The 18,907-nt window shown below is 40.4% G+C and overlaps 1 protein-coding gene and 1 long non-coding RNA gene across 17 annotated transcripts in view; one reads left to right on the top strand and one right to left on the bottom strand.

Annotated features, from left to right (window-relative positions):
• Nucleotides 1-18,907, bottom strand: part of LOC310757877 — a 518,075-nt gene that overhangs the window by 385,881 nt on the left and 113,287 nt on the right. The window lies entirely within an intron of this gene.
• The window catches only part of ATP2B2 (ATPase plasma membrane Ca2+ transporting 2), a 353,226-nt gene that overhangs the window by 256,358 nt on the left and 77,961 nt on the right, over nt 1-18,907 (top strand). For 7 of the 16 annotated variants that reach the window (XR_014545439.1, XM_083603276.1, XM_083603271.1 and 4 more), the window contains 5 exons: nt 2,702-2,959; nt 3,722-3,847; nt 13,034-13,156; nt 15,480-15,512; nt 17,695-17,790. Coding sequence is in view for 15 of the 16 variants with exons in the window: in XM_083603276.1 (XP_083459402.1) it covers nt 2,702-2,959; nt 3,722-3,847; nt 13,034-13,156; nt 15,480-15,512; nt 17,695-17,790 (636 nt within the window). In the remaining variant the exon portion in view is untranslated. The remainder of the gene's footprint in view (nt 1-2,701; nt 2,960-3,721; nt 3,848-13,033; nt 13,157-15,479; nt 15,513-17,694; nt 17,791-18,907) is intronic. The other 9 variants (XM_083603266.1, XM_083603264.1, XM_083603269.1 and 6 more) reach the window with 4 other exon arrangements.

The raw sequence follows: 18,907 nt of genomic DNA, 5'->3' as shown, positions 1-18,907 counted from the left end.
GTCACCAGTCTAGCTGCTGCATTCTGGATTAGTTGTAGTTTCCGAGTCACCTTCAAAGGTAGCCCCACGTATAGTGCATTGCAGTAGTCCAAGCGGGAGATAACCAGAGCATGCACCACTCTGGCAAGACAGTCCGCAGGCAGATAGGGTCTCAGCCTACGTACCAGATGGAGCTGGTAAACAGCTGCCCTGGACACAGATTTGACCTGTGCCTCCATGGACAGCTGTGAGTCCAAAATGACTCCCAGGCTGCGCACCTGGTCCTTCAGGGGCACAGTTACCCCATTCAGGACCAGGGAATCCTCCACACCTGCCCGCCTCCTGTCCCCCAAAAACAGTACTTCTGTCTTGTCAGGATTCAACCTCAATCTGTTAGCCGCCATCCATCCTCCAACCTTGCTTTTATTAGGGCTGAGTCGATGCAGTTTGAATATTCATTCAGTTCTTTCCCTGTGCTGAAACAGCCCATTTGCAAAAGGGATCACATATTTGCTCTTCCTACTCTCTGTGTAACTCCCTTTGGTGCTGTTGCTGCTGATGGGGCATAGCAGCAGCTGCAGAAACTGGGTTGAGCTTCAGCATGTTTGATGTTCAGTTGCTGTACCATGTTGGTGTACTGTGCACTTTGACTTCCTTGTGCATTCTAGATGTGCTGTGGAATCTTTTGTTGAGATAGAATAATAGATATAGTGACACTTCCTGCCTTCAGAGTATTTCTGATTTTCTGTCGCAGTGAGATTTTTCATTCCTTTTTAGGTTTGTCAAGCACTAGTGGTCTACTTACTTCTTTTGTCACTTTTGTCAATGATACCAGATACATCACCAAGTGTGTGTGAGAAAGAGCTCTGCCAGCGGTTATTCTTAGGCATGTAAGCGCAGGTCAGGTTAAAAGCCAAGCCAGTGAAGGGAAGTGTAAGATCACCTTCCTTTTTTTAAAGGATTTCCCAGTTTGAAACAATTGTCCAGTTTATTTGAATATCCTCTTTTGGGGGTAGATTATCAGTTTGGAATGTGCTTTTGCTCTGCATGCTGCGAGGCAAAGTCAAGTAATTCTTAATAGGTGTGTTTGTACACACACACAGTGGAATAGCCATAGCTGATCCTGTAACGTGAAATCTAACGTGAAAGCAATTCTTACAGATGCAATGTGAAATTAATCATTGCTTTAACTCCCCTGAAATTATAGCATAATATTCACCATTGAGCAATTTGATTCATTCATGCTAACTTTGCTTTGCAGCATATTTAGGATTTACTAAAATATCAGTGTTGAAACACTTGCAGATAGTATCATGCAAATGCATCATGACAGCCCTCATAGCTAAGCCACAAAGGAAAGTACATATATGCTGACAGCAGTGTTTATCATCACCTCCAAAGAGTGGCAGCATAGCATGATAACCAGTTCATGAGGATCAGCTGCTGGTCATAGAACAATGAGCTGGCAAAGTATGGTGTGGTGGTTAGCATGCTGGTGTATAAGCCTAGGTTCAAAACATTCCTGGGATCAAGCATGTGGCATGACCTCAGTCCTACATGGAGGAGTAAACTAAATTCAGCAATTCAGTGGTGCTTACTTCTGACTGCATAGGTTTAAGTTGTAAAACACACCGTTTTGACAAAAGAACTTCATCAGCTGAAATACAACTTTTAACATTTACTGAGAATACAAAGTAATATTGCAAAGGTGTGTTACTATTTAAACTGCTAACTTTAACAGGAATTCCAGGAAAAGAAAGAGGCATCCAAGAACTGCTTGATTATTATCCTCATTCTCTCACATCTTCTGTACTAATCTGCTAATTTTAAATTTTATTCATTTGCCAGACCAAAGAAGGTTGATCAGTTATCTTGACACTACAGCAGATGGCATTGCCATTCCTACTCTGAAAAAAGAGTCCTGAGAATCTCCCGTTCCTGCTCCACTAACACCCATGACTTGCATGAAGTTATATATATAACCCTTTAAGTTATAAGCATCTGTAGGGGATTCAAATTCCATAGTTAAATTTTAACAGGAAATACCAATATCCTCACTGCAAGTTGCATAGCTCACAGTCCAGTCACGAGAGGGTTGTACGTTGGAGAGTTCACCACCATCCAAAGTAGTACATTCCAGTGTCGAACAGCTCTTACTATCCGAAAGTCTCTTAATGTTTAGTTTGAATCTCCTTTCTTATAATTTGGATCTATTGGTTCAGGTTCTACATGAAATATGTGTGATTCACAAGCTATTTGTCCTTATTTAATGCAAACTTTCATTGCCAAAATCAACATTCTCATCTGAGAAAAAAATAATTATTTTTAGGTTTTAGGGGAAATTATCTTGGGTTTTGGTTTTACCTATTTTGTCCTCTTGCAAAAAAAAAAAAAAAATTGCAGAAAATAAGCAACAAGTTGAAAAGTGGACTACTGTATAAGTATCTCCCATAAGTAAATACCATGTATTTGTTTATGCAATTGTATGCGAACGGCTTTTGCTTGTGCAGTAGTACACAAACTAATTTCACCAGTATGTGTGTTCTGATTTTTTGTGTGTGAGAACTTACAAAAGAAACATGGATTAAATTTGATATATATATATATCACATTTGTTTAAAAATGTAATTAAGAAACCATTTGCTGCTGCTGCTCCTCCTCCTCCTTTTTCTTTTCTTTCTTTTTTGAAGTGACCTGTTTTTGCTATGTTTTGTCTCTCAAGCCTGTGCTACTGCATCAGGAGGAGCGGAAGATGAAGGAGAGGCAGAAGCTGGTTGGATCGAAGGTGCTGCCATTCTGCTCTCTGTTATTTGTGTGGTACTTGTCACTGCCTTTAATGACTGGAGCAAAGAGAAGCAATTCCGTGGGCTTCAAAGTCGTATTGAGCAAGAACAGAAGTTTACTGTGGTCCGGGGTGGACAAGTTATTCAAATCCCAGTAGCAGAGATAGTAGTTGGTGACGTTGCACAGATAAAATATGGTAAGTTTCCTTGCATATGTGACTGGATATGTGCAAACATACGACTTGGTACCCAGTGTTCCTTTATGACTTGCTGAATAACAAAGGAGCTGACAGTACATATCAGCCCCAACCTTGTGCCAGGCTGAGAGGGGTTGAATTGGACAGAGGTGTCCCACTTCCTAGTTCTGCTGGCCTCTTACTGCCTCCCAGCATGATCTTCCACCATTGCAGGTCTACAGATGCAGCAGTGTTCCTGCTGCATCATGCAGCCAGTGAGCAGTGAGGCTGTGGATCATGTTCTGAGACCCAAAGCCCTTCTCGTCCAGCAACCTGCCTTCACAATGATGAACCAGATACCTATGGAAAGCACAATAGCTTGTGCCCTTCACAACTGGTGTTCAGAGGCATTCTGCCTCTTGATTCTGGAGGCAGTACACAGCTTTCATGGCTAGTAGCCAATGATAGTCTTGTCCTCCACAAATTTGTCTCACTCCCTTTTAAACTGTACAAGTTGTTGACCATTGCTCCATCTTGTGGTAGCGGATTCCATAGTGAAATTGTGCGCTGCCTGAAGAAGCAAACTGGAAGCTCATCAATATAGCGATGTCTAAGGAAGGTCAGGAGAGACTGCCCTTGTAGAGAGAAAAATGTATTGTGTGAAAAGGATTAAATGTGACACACTTGAGGATTAGTATTTTGATTACGGAAATGTTTTTGAAGGTTCACACAGTAACCTTACTAAATCCACTTTATTTTTCCTTAACTTGATTTTACTGATAGGTGACCTTCTACCTGCTGATGGGGTGTATATTCAAGGAAATGACCTTAAGATTGATGAAAGCTCTTTAACTGGAGAATCAGATCAAGTCCGCAAATCTGTTGACAAAGATCCAATGCTGCTTTCGGGTGAGTTTTGCACTTTCAGTGAGCTGTTGCTGATTGAGAATCTGGAATATTGCTTTTGTGGTGGTGGTGTTTTAAATTCTCCATTAATTTTTCCTCACTTGGAAATACAGGATTTTAACCTTTCCCAGTAATCTACAAGCTTTTTGTTTGTATGTTTGTTTGTTTGTTTATTGCTGAACTAACTAGGAACCTGAACCTACAGTTAGCATTTCTGTTTTACTAAACTACAGTGAAATGATGTGGCATAACCATGACTTAAACTCAGATAATCAATATGATATAGTGGTTAGAGTACTGGACTGGGACTGGGGAGACTCAGGTTCAAATTCCCATTCTCTCATTAAGTTCACCTGATGACACTGAACGAGTGAATTTTTCTTTATCAGCCTAACCTACTTCACAAAGTTGTTGAGGATGACATAAGAAAGAAAGAACAGTATTCACCTTGGAAGAAAGGCATGCTTTTCTAGCTGTTAATTTTCTTCCAGTGGTATAACTCTATGTGGTCCCCCAAGTCCCACCCCCACAATGATTGATTGTTTTGGGGTGTTGTTTAAACCCTCTACATGCCCATTGCCCTTCTGAGGCTCCTTTAGGTTTTAGTTCCCATGTTCAGTAACAGGGATGGTGAACCTTTTTGGCTCCAGGATGTGCCTCGTGGGCAAAATTTGACAGGTGGGCAATGCCACCTTCCTGTCAAAATCCCTTATGCTCAGATATTAAATGGAGGGGAGAAGACTCTTGGAGGCTTTTGCAAGCCTCCTCCCACTTCTCCTTTAAACTCTCAATCTTGTAGACTGAAAAAGGAACTGAAGGAGGCATGCAAAAGTTTGCAAGTTTCCCTGTTTCCTTTTTAAGTGCTTTGGTCTTAAAGGGGACGCAAGGAGATTTGCACAAGTCCTTGGCCACCTTTAAGATTTCAGGGATTTAAAAGGGAAGTGGAAGGAGGCTTGAAAACCCCTTTGTGAGGCTCTCTCCTTCCCTTTTAAGAAGGAGGCCATTTCTTGTAAGTAAGTGGGCGGCAGCAGTGGCGGCTGGGTGGTGGTGATGGTGGTGGTCTGCCAACTCTGCACCTCCTGCTGCCCACTTAAAGGAAAAGGCAAAGGGCTTTAATTTTCACTCACCATCTGATGAGCAGAGATTAAATCCTGCTGCCTAGGCTGCATGGTTCTATTCTCTGTTGGGAACAGTGCAGCACAGCCAATGCAGGATTAAACCTTGCGCTCCCGCCCATCAGCTGATGACACTAGAGATATAAGATGATGGGCAGGTGAGCATGGGTTAGGAGAAACAGACTGCCTGTGAGCCAAGGATCCCCACCCCTGATCTAGAGGCATGCATTTCAAATCTCCCAGTCATTTGGAGGCCAGTGTGGGTTGCCCTGCTATCCTTTGCCCAGGAAGAATATAGGTTGTGACCTCCCTATGTGATTAATTTCCCTCCCTCGACTAATAGGAGCAGGTCCCATCACAGCTCAGAGTCATTCAAGGGACCATTTTGATCACATGTCATTGATGGGCCTTCCCCCACCTACAAGCGGAACCTACCATATGTGATTCCTCCTTCCTCAACTAACAGGAGCAGATTTCAAAACGGGGCCAACTTTTTCCCCTTTTGGTAGAAGGGGTACATGTTTGGGATAATATTCATGTTTGCTTATGCTTACCCTCTTGTCACAGTTAAGAAGTTAAGAATGGAGGAGATTACATATTGCTATTTAACACAAAGCTTCACTGAATAGCAATTTGTCAGTGGAATTATCTCAGAACCATAACTGGAATTAGGTATAGTTATTAGGCTCAGGATTAAAGACAGGGCAATTCAGGGCCGGTCCACCCATGAGGCAAAATGAGGCGACTGCCTCAGGTGGCAAGATCCACAGGAGCAGCAGATCTGGCCTCCAAGGAATGCTGCAGCATCTGCCACCTACTTGGCAGCCCCCGCCCAACAAATGCTGCTTCTATGGTGATCTCTCAGTGAATAGGAGGTGGTGCTGCTTTCCTCCTATCCCTATGACAGGGGTTGCACTCTGGGATCTCCTGAGTTCTACACCTGCTGGCATGATTCAGAATGAGCCCCTTCTCTTCCTGCTCTCCCCACAATGGTCCTTGATTCCTAGTTCAACTGTCGGGTAAGATTGATTTGATTTTCTGCCCTTGTATCTGATGTAGCACCATGTACCAGGGGCACCATTCTGTGGTTTGCCTCAGGTGCCAAAATGTATTGGGCTGACCCTGGGGCTATTCTATAGTGAAACAGTAGGACATCCTATAGTAACAATATGCATTATTGCCCCTTAGAAGGGGGAGCATGACGACTCTGAGATACATACTTACAGTTGAGGACATATGCAATTTTTACCGTTTCACATGCCAAGTTCTTAACTGGATGCAGACTTCATGAAACATGCATAATACTGTTCTGAAGGTGTGCCCCTCCTACAAAAAAAATTAAATGTAAGCCTTGAAATATGTTCCTGTTGGGGCAAATCCTAAAGAACGATCCTTCTGATGGAAAGGGTGAAAGACACCTGTCACTTTTTATTTTGATGAATGGGATGTGTACTCTTTTCCTAATATTGCTTGGCCCTCACACTATGTAGCTGCTGCCAGTAATCTGCTGCTCTTGGCCACAAGGTGTGTGAGTGCTTTGCCCATTTGCAAACCTGGCCATGAACAGGAAGATGCGACGGTGGGATGGGGGGGGGAGGTTAGTCACATGAACCTTGACCCATATAATTTCTGACAAGTGCACCTGGGTTCTGTTGCTCACACTGGTGTGAAATAGCAAGGAAAGAATCTGCTTGCCTGCTTTATTCTGCTTCAGCACATCAACTTCTGACTTCACCCACATAATGCTTAAATAAATGGGAAGCTGGGATGAGTTTAGGTGATTGTGACATGAGGGAGGTGGCCTTTTGTCAATCCACTCTCAGCTTGGCCTCTTCTGTGGTGCACTGACATCTCCGGTGCAACGACGTGCTTTGTAAATAGTGCCTGCTTGTTTAAAACAAGATGAAGAGAAAACCCTAAGTATGGAGTACTTTAAAATGCTGAGCACTGGCTCAGCATGCCATACAGAATGCCAATGCTCAAAGCAAACACGGTGAGATTTTTCAGGGTAAGTAGGATAGTGAGTGCTAGCAGCGCAAAGATTTGTAGGGCCTAACAGTATTGCTTAATTATTTTGCACCTTTTACCTTTGCGCATGGCATTTGACTTAGTGCATTGCATCCCAGCACAGAGGTCAATCCAGAAACAGAAAATAGGAAAACCTGAGCAAACTAGCTGCCATTCAGTTTTATCTCCCATTCAGTCTGAAGATTTATTTTCTGTTTTTCATACTTAAATTCCCAGTTCCCACTGAATATGCATGCCCAGTGCATTCCTTGTTGTAGAATGTACCCATATGAAAGTTTCAGTTTATTTTAGAAGTAGCCTGACCATTTTGTTACACTGGGCAGACAGCAATTATGGCCCAAGCATCCTTTCGATATGTTTGGGTCCTACGGTAGCCACTTACACTTAGGCAAAAAAAGGGGAAGTACATTACCGAAAAAGAAAATAAACTTCACAGCTGCTCCTCTACGTTCTTATGGTTCTTAATCTTCAAACCAGGCTTGGACTGGACAGCTCAGTATTTTCCTCCTATAAAGTAGGGCACATGGCTACCCTATGGCCTGTCAGGTTGATTATACTGCATTTAGCTGTTCTAAATAATTCTTTCCTGCACCTTTCCAATTCTGAATTTTGGAACAGAGTGCTCTCCTTGAATTACAACAGCATTGCTTTGGCTTCAAGTCTTACTATCACAGTTACTTCTTCCAATTTAGCATTGCTTGCTTGCCATCTGTGCCTTCACACCGCTTGTGTTTGTGGTAATTCTGTTCTCATTAGAATTAATGTTTTGGCTGCTACATATTTTGGAGTGCCAAATAGGACAGAGTACTGCTAAATGTATTGGGGTTTTCCATTTCCAGCACATTGTTTTCAGCTTGATTTTTCAGAGAGAAAGACAGTTAGTTCCCTTCTTTGTTCTTCTTTTGGATCTGCGAGTTCAAGTCACTGGTGCACACCCCCCCCCCTCCTTTGCTGGAAGTTAACCAAAAGCATAAGCTTCCAAACTCGTCTTCTGACTGCATTGGAGAAGAGGAAAGAATGGGAGTCACATCATACTTCACTATGGTTTAGCGTGCAAATGTAGTCAATTTATGCTTATAACATTGAAAGTTTTATATTGCGGCACATATTGTGGTTGCTTTTGGTCTAACCATCCCCTTTTTAATATAATATCCAAATGCAATAGTAATTGAAACTATATAAAACCAAAAAAATCCAAGGGAGACCTTCCTTGAGCCTGCACCTATTACTGCTGTTTTACTGATCAGACAACATAAATTGGGAATTTACTGTTGTTTATTAAAGCTACCTCTCTCCTTTTTTTAATGCCAAAAGCATTGAGTAATACTAGGTTTGGCATTTTTGTTTTCTGGTTCTTGGGCTGTGTGCGCACCAGAGCTTTAATGTGCATGTGAAGTGCACAGACCTGATTTTTTCCATATGCACTTTTGTGCATGTTCTTCCACATGTGAGTGCTTTCAATTGAGCTCTATCTCAAATGTTTTCCATCCAAGCTAGTGGGTGGTATTTGATTGGATGCATTTTCACTGTTTGTTGTTATCCCTTCCCCTCAATTAGTACTTTCCCACTCTCTTTAGTTCTGGGAACTTGAGGTGCCTTGTGGGTATGCACACGGGAATTTACTTACCTGTGTATGTGACCACTTTTTTTAAAAAAAGAGAGAGGTACAAGTTGTCTGATATACCCTACTTCCACAAAACAGTGTATTAATACATTAAAAACACACGTGTGTTGCTCCTGGCCCCAGCAGCAGTGCACTGAGGGCCACCCAACTAATGGAAGTAGGGACATGATGATATACGGCACCCACACACATAAACAACAGCAGGAGCAACAAAACCCAACTACCAACACTAAATGCACTTCAGTATGTCCACAATGGGGTGACAGGCAATTTTATGTTGGATCCTTTTTTTCTTTTCTGCGTTATCCACACATTGGGAAAATTCACATTAAACGGGGTGAAGTGTGACTTATCACTTGGATGAGGACAGTGCTATGCAGATGACATGCAGATGCACACATGATGCATTTAATCAATTTTAAACCGCCACATGCAGCTGGGAGGAGTTGCGGTGTGTGTGGGGGGGGGAGCGTCAAGTAGAGATAAGGGTCACGTGCACCTCCTGTCTACTGCTTCTGTCTTGCAAATTGCTCCATTCCAGCATTCTTCTGCTTTGGCAACCAAATGCACAGTTCTGGTCTCAGAAATGGCAAGCTGGTCACTTTGTTTTAAGACAACTTAGGAGTTATACAGTGAAAGCACACCAGAATATAGCATGAGTCTGAAAAACCTGAAATAAATAGATATTAGTTCGTCGAGAAGCAAAGAAATGCTGGTGGTCATTGTGCTTTATTAGTTTCTAAATAAATAAATAAATGCAGCTATATTAAGGAATCAGGTCAGTCACTGCCTGGAGAAAAACAACTCAAATTCACTCTTGGTTCTCTGGCAGTAAATGTTCCAGTACGGGTTTCTTGCTAAACAGAAAGAGCAAGCTTCCAACCTAAGAGGCCCTGTGCTCTTTTGATTTCACTGAACATGCAGATGTTTGCTTGAATTTGTCCTCACTTTTGAATGTTTTTTTCAGCTGCTTCATTGCATTGACAAGGTTACTTATTTCTTTCATTTGCATAACTGAACCACGACCTGCTTATATCTGCAGGTAGAACATCTGTGTTTGCATACTATCGTGGCAAGTTTTAGTTCCACAGGAATAACAAAGGTTTATCTTTTTTCCATTTACACACTCCTAACCTCTCCATTTTTTGCAAGTTTTGTTGTAGAGCTTGTCAGGGCGGCGCTTTCCGCTTTGCCACTCGGGGCGAAACAGGAAGTGCCACCGTGTCTGATGCTGCAGACATACCTGCTCCTGCCACTGCCATCTATACTGCCTGCTCTGCCGCTGCCACTGGCAGAGAGCATTTTGGGTAAGGTCTCGGTAATTTCAGCAAGACCTTGGCCAAATTCATTGAGATCTCACCTGAAATCGTCACTGATGTTGGTGCCACTTTTCTGCCACTGGTGGATGCAGCAGAGCAGGTGGAGCACCCGCAGGGGTGCAGCCTCAGGGCTTCCTCTGCTGGAGGCAGAAGCCTCATCCCACCTAATGCCAGTGCCGGCCCTGAAGATTGTGGTTTTCCCTTCTCTTTCAGGCTCACTATAAGCTAAATGTGAGGAAAATGTATCAGAGATGGCATTTTTTTGTTTTTGTTTTGTTTAATTTAGTAGTTTTATATCCCAATTTAAACAAAAACAATCTAGCTAAACCAGAAGCAGGTGTGCAATAGTGTGAAACATAGTCGTCACACAAAACAGTTGGTCTTAGATGCTCCTGGGAGGGGACAGTCCAGCTGAGACAGGAGCTGATGTCTGATGAAGTCTCTGCCTGTCTTCTTCTCTCTGCCAGTGTCAGTGGTGGTTTATCGTGTGCCCTACAAGAATTGAAAAAAGACTTGTGATGCACAGCAGTGCTTGATATGGGATTAGGACCCTTTACTGGAAAATCAGGGCTCACAGGTTGAAGACAGAGAAAGAGAGAGAGAGAGAAATAGTTAATGCAAAAGGTGAAATAAAAAAACAACAACACTATAGCATGTGGAAATAGATTTTCTACTTACAAAAATAAAGATATACTTATTCAGTTATGGAAATGAAATAAATTAATGCAACGAAACCACCATAAATATACATAAAATGTGTGGATGAATTCAAGCAAGTATTAGCTTCAAAGATATAATGGCTGCCCAGGTGTTTGAGAGAAGCTATCAAAAGAATCAGATTGCATTTCAGTTTTTTAAGATTGGATGATAACAGTGACATAAAAAGCCATCATGAAAAGTATCCGTGGCACCATATGTCTGAAAGCAAAGACAAAGAACCCCCTTTTTTCTTCACTGAGTTTTGTATGGTAATGAAATTATAAATGTGACATACTAGGAAAAGGGCCCAAAGGGTGATTTTTAGATAGGAGCAGCAATGATAAGGGGAAGCAATTAAATTATGCATAATTGACAGAAGTGAGAACTGTATTTATAGTGAGAAATACAAGATGACAATAGCAGACGGATGGGGGAAAGCTCATTGCCTAACATTTTTGCACAGTATGAAAGTTAAAGAGAAAAGAGAACTGTAGACAAGTTAGAGAGAATTGAGTAACACACCTAAACCTGTCAAAAAGAGTGTGCCATACAACAAAAGCTAAGCTCTTGCATGTGCAACCAAAATTTGTATTTTAAAAAGTTTGATTTTAAAAAGTCTGCCCCGTCCTCCACTGCAGTAAAGAACACAGTTTATATTATGCATTCCTTTAAAGGTTTGTAAGAATAATATTCAGATTTTACATGTTGGTGGTATATTGTGGAAACACACTGGGGGATGGTTCAGTTGTAGAATCAAGTACAGGATGGTTTGAAGGAGCAGCTGGGAGCCTCAGGAACCACAAGCTTTGGTATTAGACCCCTCTGGTTCAGACTAACATCACATGTCTCGGTGCAGTGGAGTAGCTTTTAATGAACAGAAGTAAAAGAAATTGAATTCGCAGGCCCGATGCAATATTAATGAATTATATCCATTAAAAATGTACAGCCCACTTTAGTGCCGTTTAAATTGCATACTATATCTGAAATTACCTACGCATGCTTTAAGGCAGGAGATAATATCAGAAAACATCTCAATATCTTTTGAAAAACAGAGTCAGTACAAAAGCTTTGCCATTAGCTTAAATTAAACAAGGGGTAGAAAATTGCAATGAAAATGTGCGCTACTCAGACAGGTCCAATGGATTTACTAAGAAATAAGTCTTACTCAGTCCAGAGGGATTTGCTTTTAGGTGGGAGTCTACTGGATTATAGCCAGAATTGCACAATCTGATGGATATAGATGTGAGCTGATACTGATCCTTGGGACTAGGAAAAAAATTCTGAGTGAAAACAGAGGATCCTTTTTTGCAAAATGTTTTTTACTCCAATGAAAGTAGGGGCTCATCTACAGTTCTGCTTGCCCTGTGCCTAGCAAGCATGGGCTTAAGTGGTTTTCAGCTTGTCCCACACTTTCTAGGCACAGGTCCAAGCCTTTGTCCTGCCACTTTCCCCCAGAAAACCCACTCTTCAGTGCTAAATTGGAACAAATAGCAATCTGCAGAAAACCCGATTGCTTTTTGTTCAGATTCAGCGTTAAGACTGGGGTTCCCCAGGGGAATGGATAAGCCCCAAGCACAGATTGTGTGACAGCCAGGGAAGGAAACAGTTCCCAACATTTCCAAGGCATCTGTCTGGGTGATCCTCTCTGTCTCGCCCTGCTGTGAGATGTGATAAAACTGGTCTTGCAGTGAAGTCCACGAAGAGAGGCACCCTTCCCCCCACCTCATCGTCAAGGCTATCCGATAATGCTCCCTGTCTTCCTGGACTGCACTGTGAAGGCAATTCCATTACGTCTTCTAATACGCTCTGTCAAGTCAGTGAACATATCTGTGCTTGGGCAAGGCAATTTGGTAATGCTCTTTCCTGCGCTTTGCTGAAGGGACAAGAAAACTGCCCTCACAGTGCAGCATGGGATGTCAGTTCCAGTCAGTTGCTTTGATTCCTTCTTCTCTCCTACGAAGACAATGCTTTAGTGTTAGATGAAATGTTCTGGTTTTGCTGATCTTATATTTTACATTTTCATTCACTCTTTATCTTGGGCTTACTTGGACTTGTATAACACTTGTCTAATAGCCCTGTAATCATTACCTTCATATTGCAAATGTGGGACTGCGGTTGAGAGGTTGTTACTTGGCTACTTCCTGGGTTCATTTTAGCCACCGCGCCAGCTCTCAAGATGAAACTTTAGGTCACACTCCACCACAGAATGGAGAATGTTTAAAGCTCATTGACTTCTCTGGTCTTAAACAAAATTGATTCTGGATTGCATTGTGATCTTAGATTGAAACCTGATCATATCACAGGGACAAGGTTAGGTTTTTTTTAATAAAAAGTATCATAGTATATTGTGCAGCATTACCTCCCAAAGCAGAAAGTATTAATATCTATATTTTAATTCTTTTAGGTACACATGTCATGGAAGGTTCTGGAAGAATGGTTGTTACTGCTGTAGGAGTTAATTCTCAAACAGGGATCATCTTTACTCTGCTAGGCGCTGGTGAAGACGAGGAGAAGAAAGATAAGAAAGGTGCAACTTTGATCACATCAAATTTCCTTAATGTCTGTTTTTATTACATAAAACTGATACACAAACTAACTACACAGCATTTATTTCTGATTCAGTCCCATCATTTTGGGGGGCAGGACCTATGACACTCACAACTTTCACATGCTAGATGTGTACCAAAGTATTATTTTGAACATCATACATTTTGTATGTAAAATGTGAGAAGGGAAAAGTAAAAAAAAAAGTTCCGGGCACACCTACGTTCCACACAATCTCAAGCTGAGTTTTGTGTTATATATCCCAAAGTCATAACAAACAGAGATTTAAACAAACATAATGGAGTGCTGTTGTTAAAAAAGAAGTAAATTGCTACTTTCATAATTTCTATCCTCACATTTGAGATCTAATTGAAATTGTTGTAGTCTTGGATTTTATGTTTCGATTTAACATCAGAATTTTATATTGTGCCATATTTTATCGTGCACAGTTCATATTTTACTTGATGTTAGCATACAACTAACATTCATCCAGCTTTTGTTAATTTAGTAACTAGTACCATTCCAATTATCTATATAGTGCCTTCTACTTTTGTAGTAGATGGGGACTTATCTTTCTAAGCACAATCTAAATGTTGGATCTAAACAGTCTATTCTCTGGATAGAAGATGTTTCCACTTATAGAAGGGGAGCTTCCATGAGCAGAACTCTCTTCTCATGAATGGAAGCCCATTCCGTTAACATAACAGAGTATTTTTATCCAGCCCATGCCTATAAGTGGGCTGAACTGAGATGGTCTCCTTTGTAGAATATTTCTTGGAAAGAAAGCCACTTATGTTTCATGGGAAGTTATGTGAAGATCACTCTTCAATTTCCAGATTCAGGCAGCCTTAATGAAAATGAAAGCTAAAATAATAATAGGGATCTGTTCAAGTTTCTTTTCCCCATAAATCTTCACTGCAACTGATTGATTATTTATTATTCAATTCAATTCAATTCCTGCATTCCTTATTTAAACAATTTCTTCCTTTCTTTTATCAAACCATGCATCATTGATATAGTAATGGTTAATGAGCAAATTTTTGATAAACTTGTACACACTTACCTTTTCACAAAAATAATGTGTGCCCAGAGTCCTTATACTTTTGCCAGATGGTCTTATATCTAGTTAAACTGACGTCTATGTGGTTATGATCCAGAGCAAAGCTGACCACGTCTGTGAAAGTCACCCTTTGCACCATTGCAGGTCATGTTAGAGTCTTAACGTGAGTGCAAATAAAAATAAAGGAAATATATTGAATGTGTGCAATCTTCTTCATGAACACAGTTTTCTTACACTCCTAAATCAGAAAGGGCTTTTTTTTCCTCCCCAGAGGTATATCAGAAGCTTTAGTATTAAAGGAATGATAATAAATCCTATTGATTTCAGTATGTCTGTAAGGTAGGTGTACTTCTAGAGTTCATTTGTTTCGTATTAGACTAGATCAGTCTAAACTAGGACAAAGTGAAATACAATTGCCAAGAAAGTGTAGGCGGTTGTATTTGGTGTACAGAATATTCAATGTAGTTTTTGCTGTATTCCCTACACTTACAGTACACACTAAACTCTCTATCTCTATGTAGACTAATAGTGTTACATTACATGTAAAGCTAATATGATAAACGGGGATTAAAATGTGTTTTCTCAGAAAACAATGGCTGGTGATTGAGGGCTTTATAGCTAATATATTTTAAGCAAGAATTGTGTAAGACACACTAGTAATTTTCACATAGCCTGCCACAGTCTACAGTCTGGGCCTGCTTTTCTGTGACAAGATCCTGTGTAATTCTCCCCAGTGTTTCCTCTTTCTTCATTTAGTGTTTATTCTTCCTTGTCCTGTATTTTAATTTTTTAAAAGAGACAATCTGTCAGTCTACGCCACCAACTGAGGGATAGGTGAAAAAAGAGGGTCATATTTGTCATATAACTTCCATAAAACATCATTACACATCCAATAAAACACCTAACAAAATGCTTTCAAGACTCATTCTTCAGTCATTCAAGTAAGCCTCCAGTGATGTAATGATCAGGCTGCATGGAATGTCAGTCTTCCAAGCACTGTTCCTGTGAACACACTCTTTATTTAAACAGAGCTTGTGGATGAGTCTGGCATGAGCCCCACTGAAATGAGCAGTGTTTGTACAGCAACAGTGCTCATTAGATTATGTCCCTATTTCCTAAGCTCAAACATACATCCATTGTTATGTATGCTTGCAGCTTTCTGAAAGCCTACCAATCAGATGTGTTTGCATTTCTCTAGATGTATGCATTTCTTCCTCATTAACATTTTGTAAAAATCATCATACAGGTGTGAAACAGGAGGATGGACATCAGCTTCCAGGTAGAGTAAGAAACCTACCATATCAGAGGAAAGGCTGAGGCTTTTAACTGGGACTTTCCCAAAAATGAGGGTGCGGAAAAGACCTGAGTGAATAGTCAAGAAAACTTGTCTTCACTACATGATTGGAATCTAAAAGGAAATTTCAGTTGGAGTTCTTTTTACCCATTTTTATGTGGCTGTTCCCTAAACAAATTACTTCAGAAAAGTTTGTTTAAAATATGGACTTTTAAAACCTCATTTAAAAATGGAAGTTATGATTTTTAAATTTTCACTTACATATTAATACAAAATGGCGCAGCTAGTGGGTAAACCAGAAGTCTGACTCCAGTGGGCGGGCTGAAGTGCTAGGCAGGCAGAGGAACTCTTGAAGAGTTCAAAGAAGCCTCACTGAACTTGGGGCCTACTTTGTCTCCTGCAATCTCCATTCATTGGACCATTATGCTTGTTAGGGCAGGGACAGGGTAGACACAAAGCTAAATAAACATAGAATAAGCCCTGCCGGATTAGACCACATGCATATCTAGCCCAGCATCCTGTTTCCCACAGTGGCAAGCCAGATTTCTCTGCAGATTCCATAAGCAGAGCAAAAGGCAAAAGCTTTCTAGTGTTCCCAATAATTTCAGAGGCATGTTGTTTCTTCTCGTGGAGGTAGCATACAGTCATTGTGGTTAGCAGCCATTGTTAATCCCTTTGGATTTTAAAGCTATCTAAAGCTAGTGGCTGAGCCGCCTTATGCTGTGGCAATGGATTCCATAAATTAACTCTGTGCTGGATGAAGAAGTACTTCCTTTTGTCGGCCTTTAATCTCTTGTCAATCAACTTTATTGGATGGCCCCAAGCTGTAGCACTGATGCAGTACTTGTTCTCAGTTAAGCCTTGGTGATATGGCTGGCTGACCTCCGCAAGCCCTACAAGGGGACATCCGGACAGACCAGAAAAGGAAGCAGCCAGGCTCCTAGTGAGCCTCATCCCCACACTTGCAGTCGTTCCCCCCCCCCAAATGTTAAGATGGGAATTAGAGGGCTCTGCTTGATGATGAGCCTCCTGCCAGCTTGTGTGTTCTAGCACATGCCCGACTTCATTGACCTCTAGAGTTCCATGGTACCATCTTAACTTTAAACATCTAGTACTAGAAAAGCAAATCTAAGATCAGACACTTTATTGATCTAAATAGCATGTTGGCCCAAGGCATTATTTATGTGACATTGAAAATGAACCACTGAATATTTGAAGCCAAAATTGTTGCTGGAAACATTTGTACAGTTTCAGATCATTTATTCACTGCAGATTATTCACTCAGCTCTAGCACAGCTAAATTCCAATCAATGCAAAATCTGCTGGGAACTTTTGCTTCCTCTTGATGTGAAGGAACTTCTTGCCTGACCTATTCCCCCCCCCCCCCCGCTGCCACCCCTTGTTTGAAAGGGAAACTGCTGACATTTTAGAACTGTGATTGACTTGATTTGATTTTCTGTCATCATTCAATGCACAATGAAAAACAGAATTGGTAATACAATTGCTTAGCAAATCTTGAATGGAATATATATAGATATATACACACACAAACAAAAATAAAGAGCCAAATATGGCTCGTGATTGTACTCTTGGGTTTCCCAAAATCTGTTTTGAATGTAACACTGGAAAATGTGCCTTATTATTTTTAAAACGAATGAAGGATTTAAATAGAATACCTTTTAGATGCATAGATAAATAAAGCATATTAGTTCTAGTAAACGTAATATTGTAGTTATTTATGGATGTCCTGAGAAATGCGGGTGCTTAAATAATACTTTATTTTTTTCTTACACTTTAAATCAAAACCTATTATTATTATTATTTTTAAAAAGTGAGGCATCTTAAGAATGTCTGCGTGGAAGAGCAGAGGAATTAGAAGTACTATGTAAAGTCAGTTTCTCACCAACTCTGTTAACTCTGTTAAATGTCTTTCATATTTACTTTTATAATATTCCATGTATGAGTTTTTGTTCCCCACTCTTGTGACATTCTTGTAATAACATCCATTTTTAGACATTATGTTGCTTACTTTAAAACAACTCTGTTTTGGAGAGAGAGAGAGAGAAATGAAGCCACATTAGTCCATAAATGTTATCCTTTCTGTCATGTGAATTTGTTCATATTATTATGATTTATTCTTTTTTTCCTTTTATGCATTATTACTCAGTAGATTCTTCCCATACCTCCTTCCATCCTCCTTCAACTACAGATGGGGCAGCAGGTGCAAATGCCACAGATAATGCAAATGCCAGCTTAGTCAATGGTACGTTAAGAACACCTAGCTTGTTTTTATTTGATGGATTTCTCTCCTTAACTCTATAAGCTTCCCTCTTTCTCTTATGAACGGCACAGATGTTGTATGTGCATGTGATTATTACCCTGTGAGAGCTCCTATTGTATCGCAGCTTATAAGAGATGCCACAAAATCCCACTTGGTCTTAGCCAGCCAAAATCTTTGCTTCTCACTGATACAACAATGGGACGTGAACAAGTAGGAATCAAGGAATCTTTTATTGCTGATTCAAACTATTAAAAACAAACTACTGCAGCAAGTATCTGCCAAATCCACATTTCCTCACAAGGTTTTCAGTGCAAAGCTGTTGTTTCCATGCTTTCCAATGTCTATTTGAAAGAGAGCATGATTTTGTTTTTCATTCTACTGTTCCAGTGTGGCACTCTCATAAGCATTCATAGTCTCAACATAGCTTTGGGAAAACAATCCTGCTGGGGTCAGGAATCTGGCTTAAACACTACCAGTAGCATTGTAGTGCTTTATTGTGCATTCCCACAACCTTTTGACTCAGCACTGAGCTAAGCATTTACTGTAGGCAATGATAGTAGATAGCAAACGATTGCTGTGTACTACCGTGCATGTGCTTGGATATGGTTTCATACATTTTCTTTCTTTCTTTCAACAAATACAACTTCACCTTTGCAATTCTGAATGTGACTTTGGCCAGCTTCTTGACTCCATTTCTTAGCATGCCCATACAATAAACTGCTTTATAATAATATAAATTTATAGTAAGTATGAACGGGTGTATTTTTTCTCAAGCTTGGATAGAACATTTGCTTTTTCTCTAAACCTATTATAATATCTTTGCTTGATTACATTGTTGTGCTTTTAGCATCTAAGTAGTAATGAATTATTTATGATACCACTAAATAGTAACCAAAGCATGGATGTTATACAATGTTTATTAATCCTATTTATAATTGGATACACTTCATGTCCTGTAGAAAGTTTAAAAAATGAATGTTAAATGTGTTTTCTGGAGCCCCCAAAGCAGGAAATCCTAAAGATCAGAAATGAGGAATTTGTGGTCCTCAGGATGTTGTTGGAGTCCAACTCCCATCAGTCCAACTAGCATGGCAATTTG

Source organism: Podarcis filfolensis (assembly GCF_964270895.1).
Source record: "Podarcis filfolensis genome assembly, chromosome: 2".
Lineage (NCBI taxonomy): Eukaryota > Metazoa > Chordata > Lepidosauria > Squamata > Lacertidae > Podarcis > Podarcis filfolensis.
This window is presented reverse-complemented; position numbering and strand designations above follow the sequence as displayed.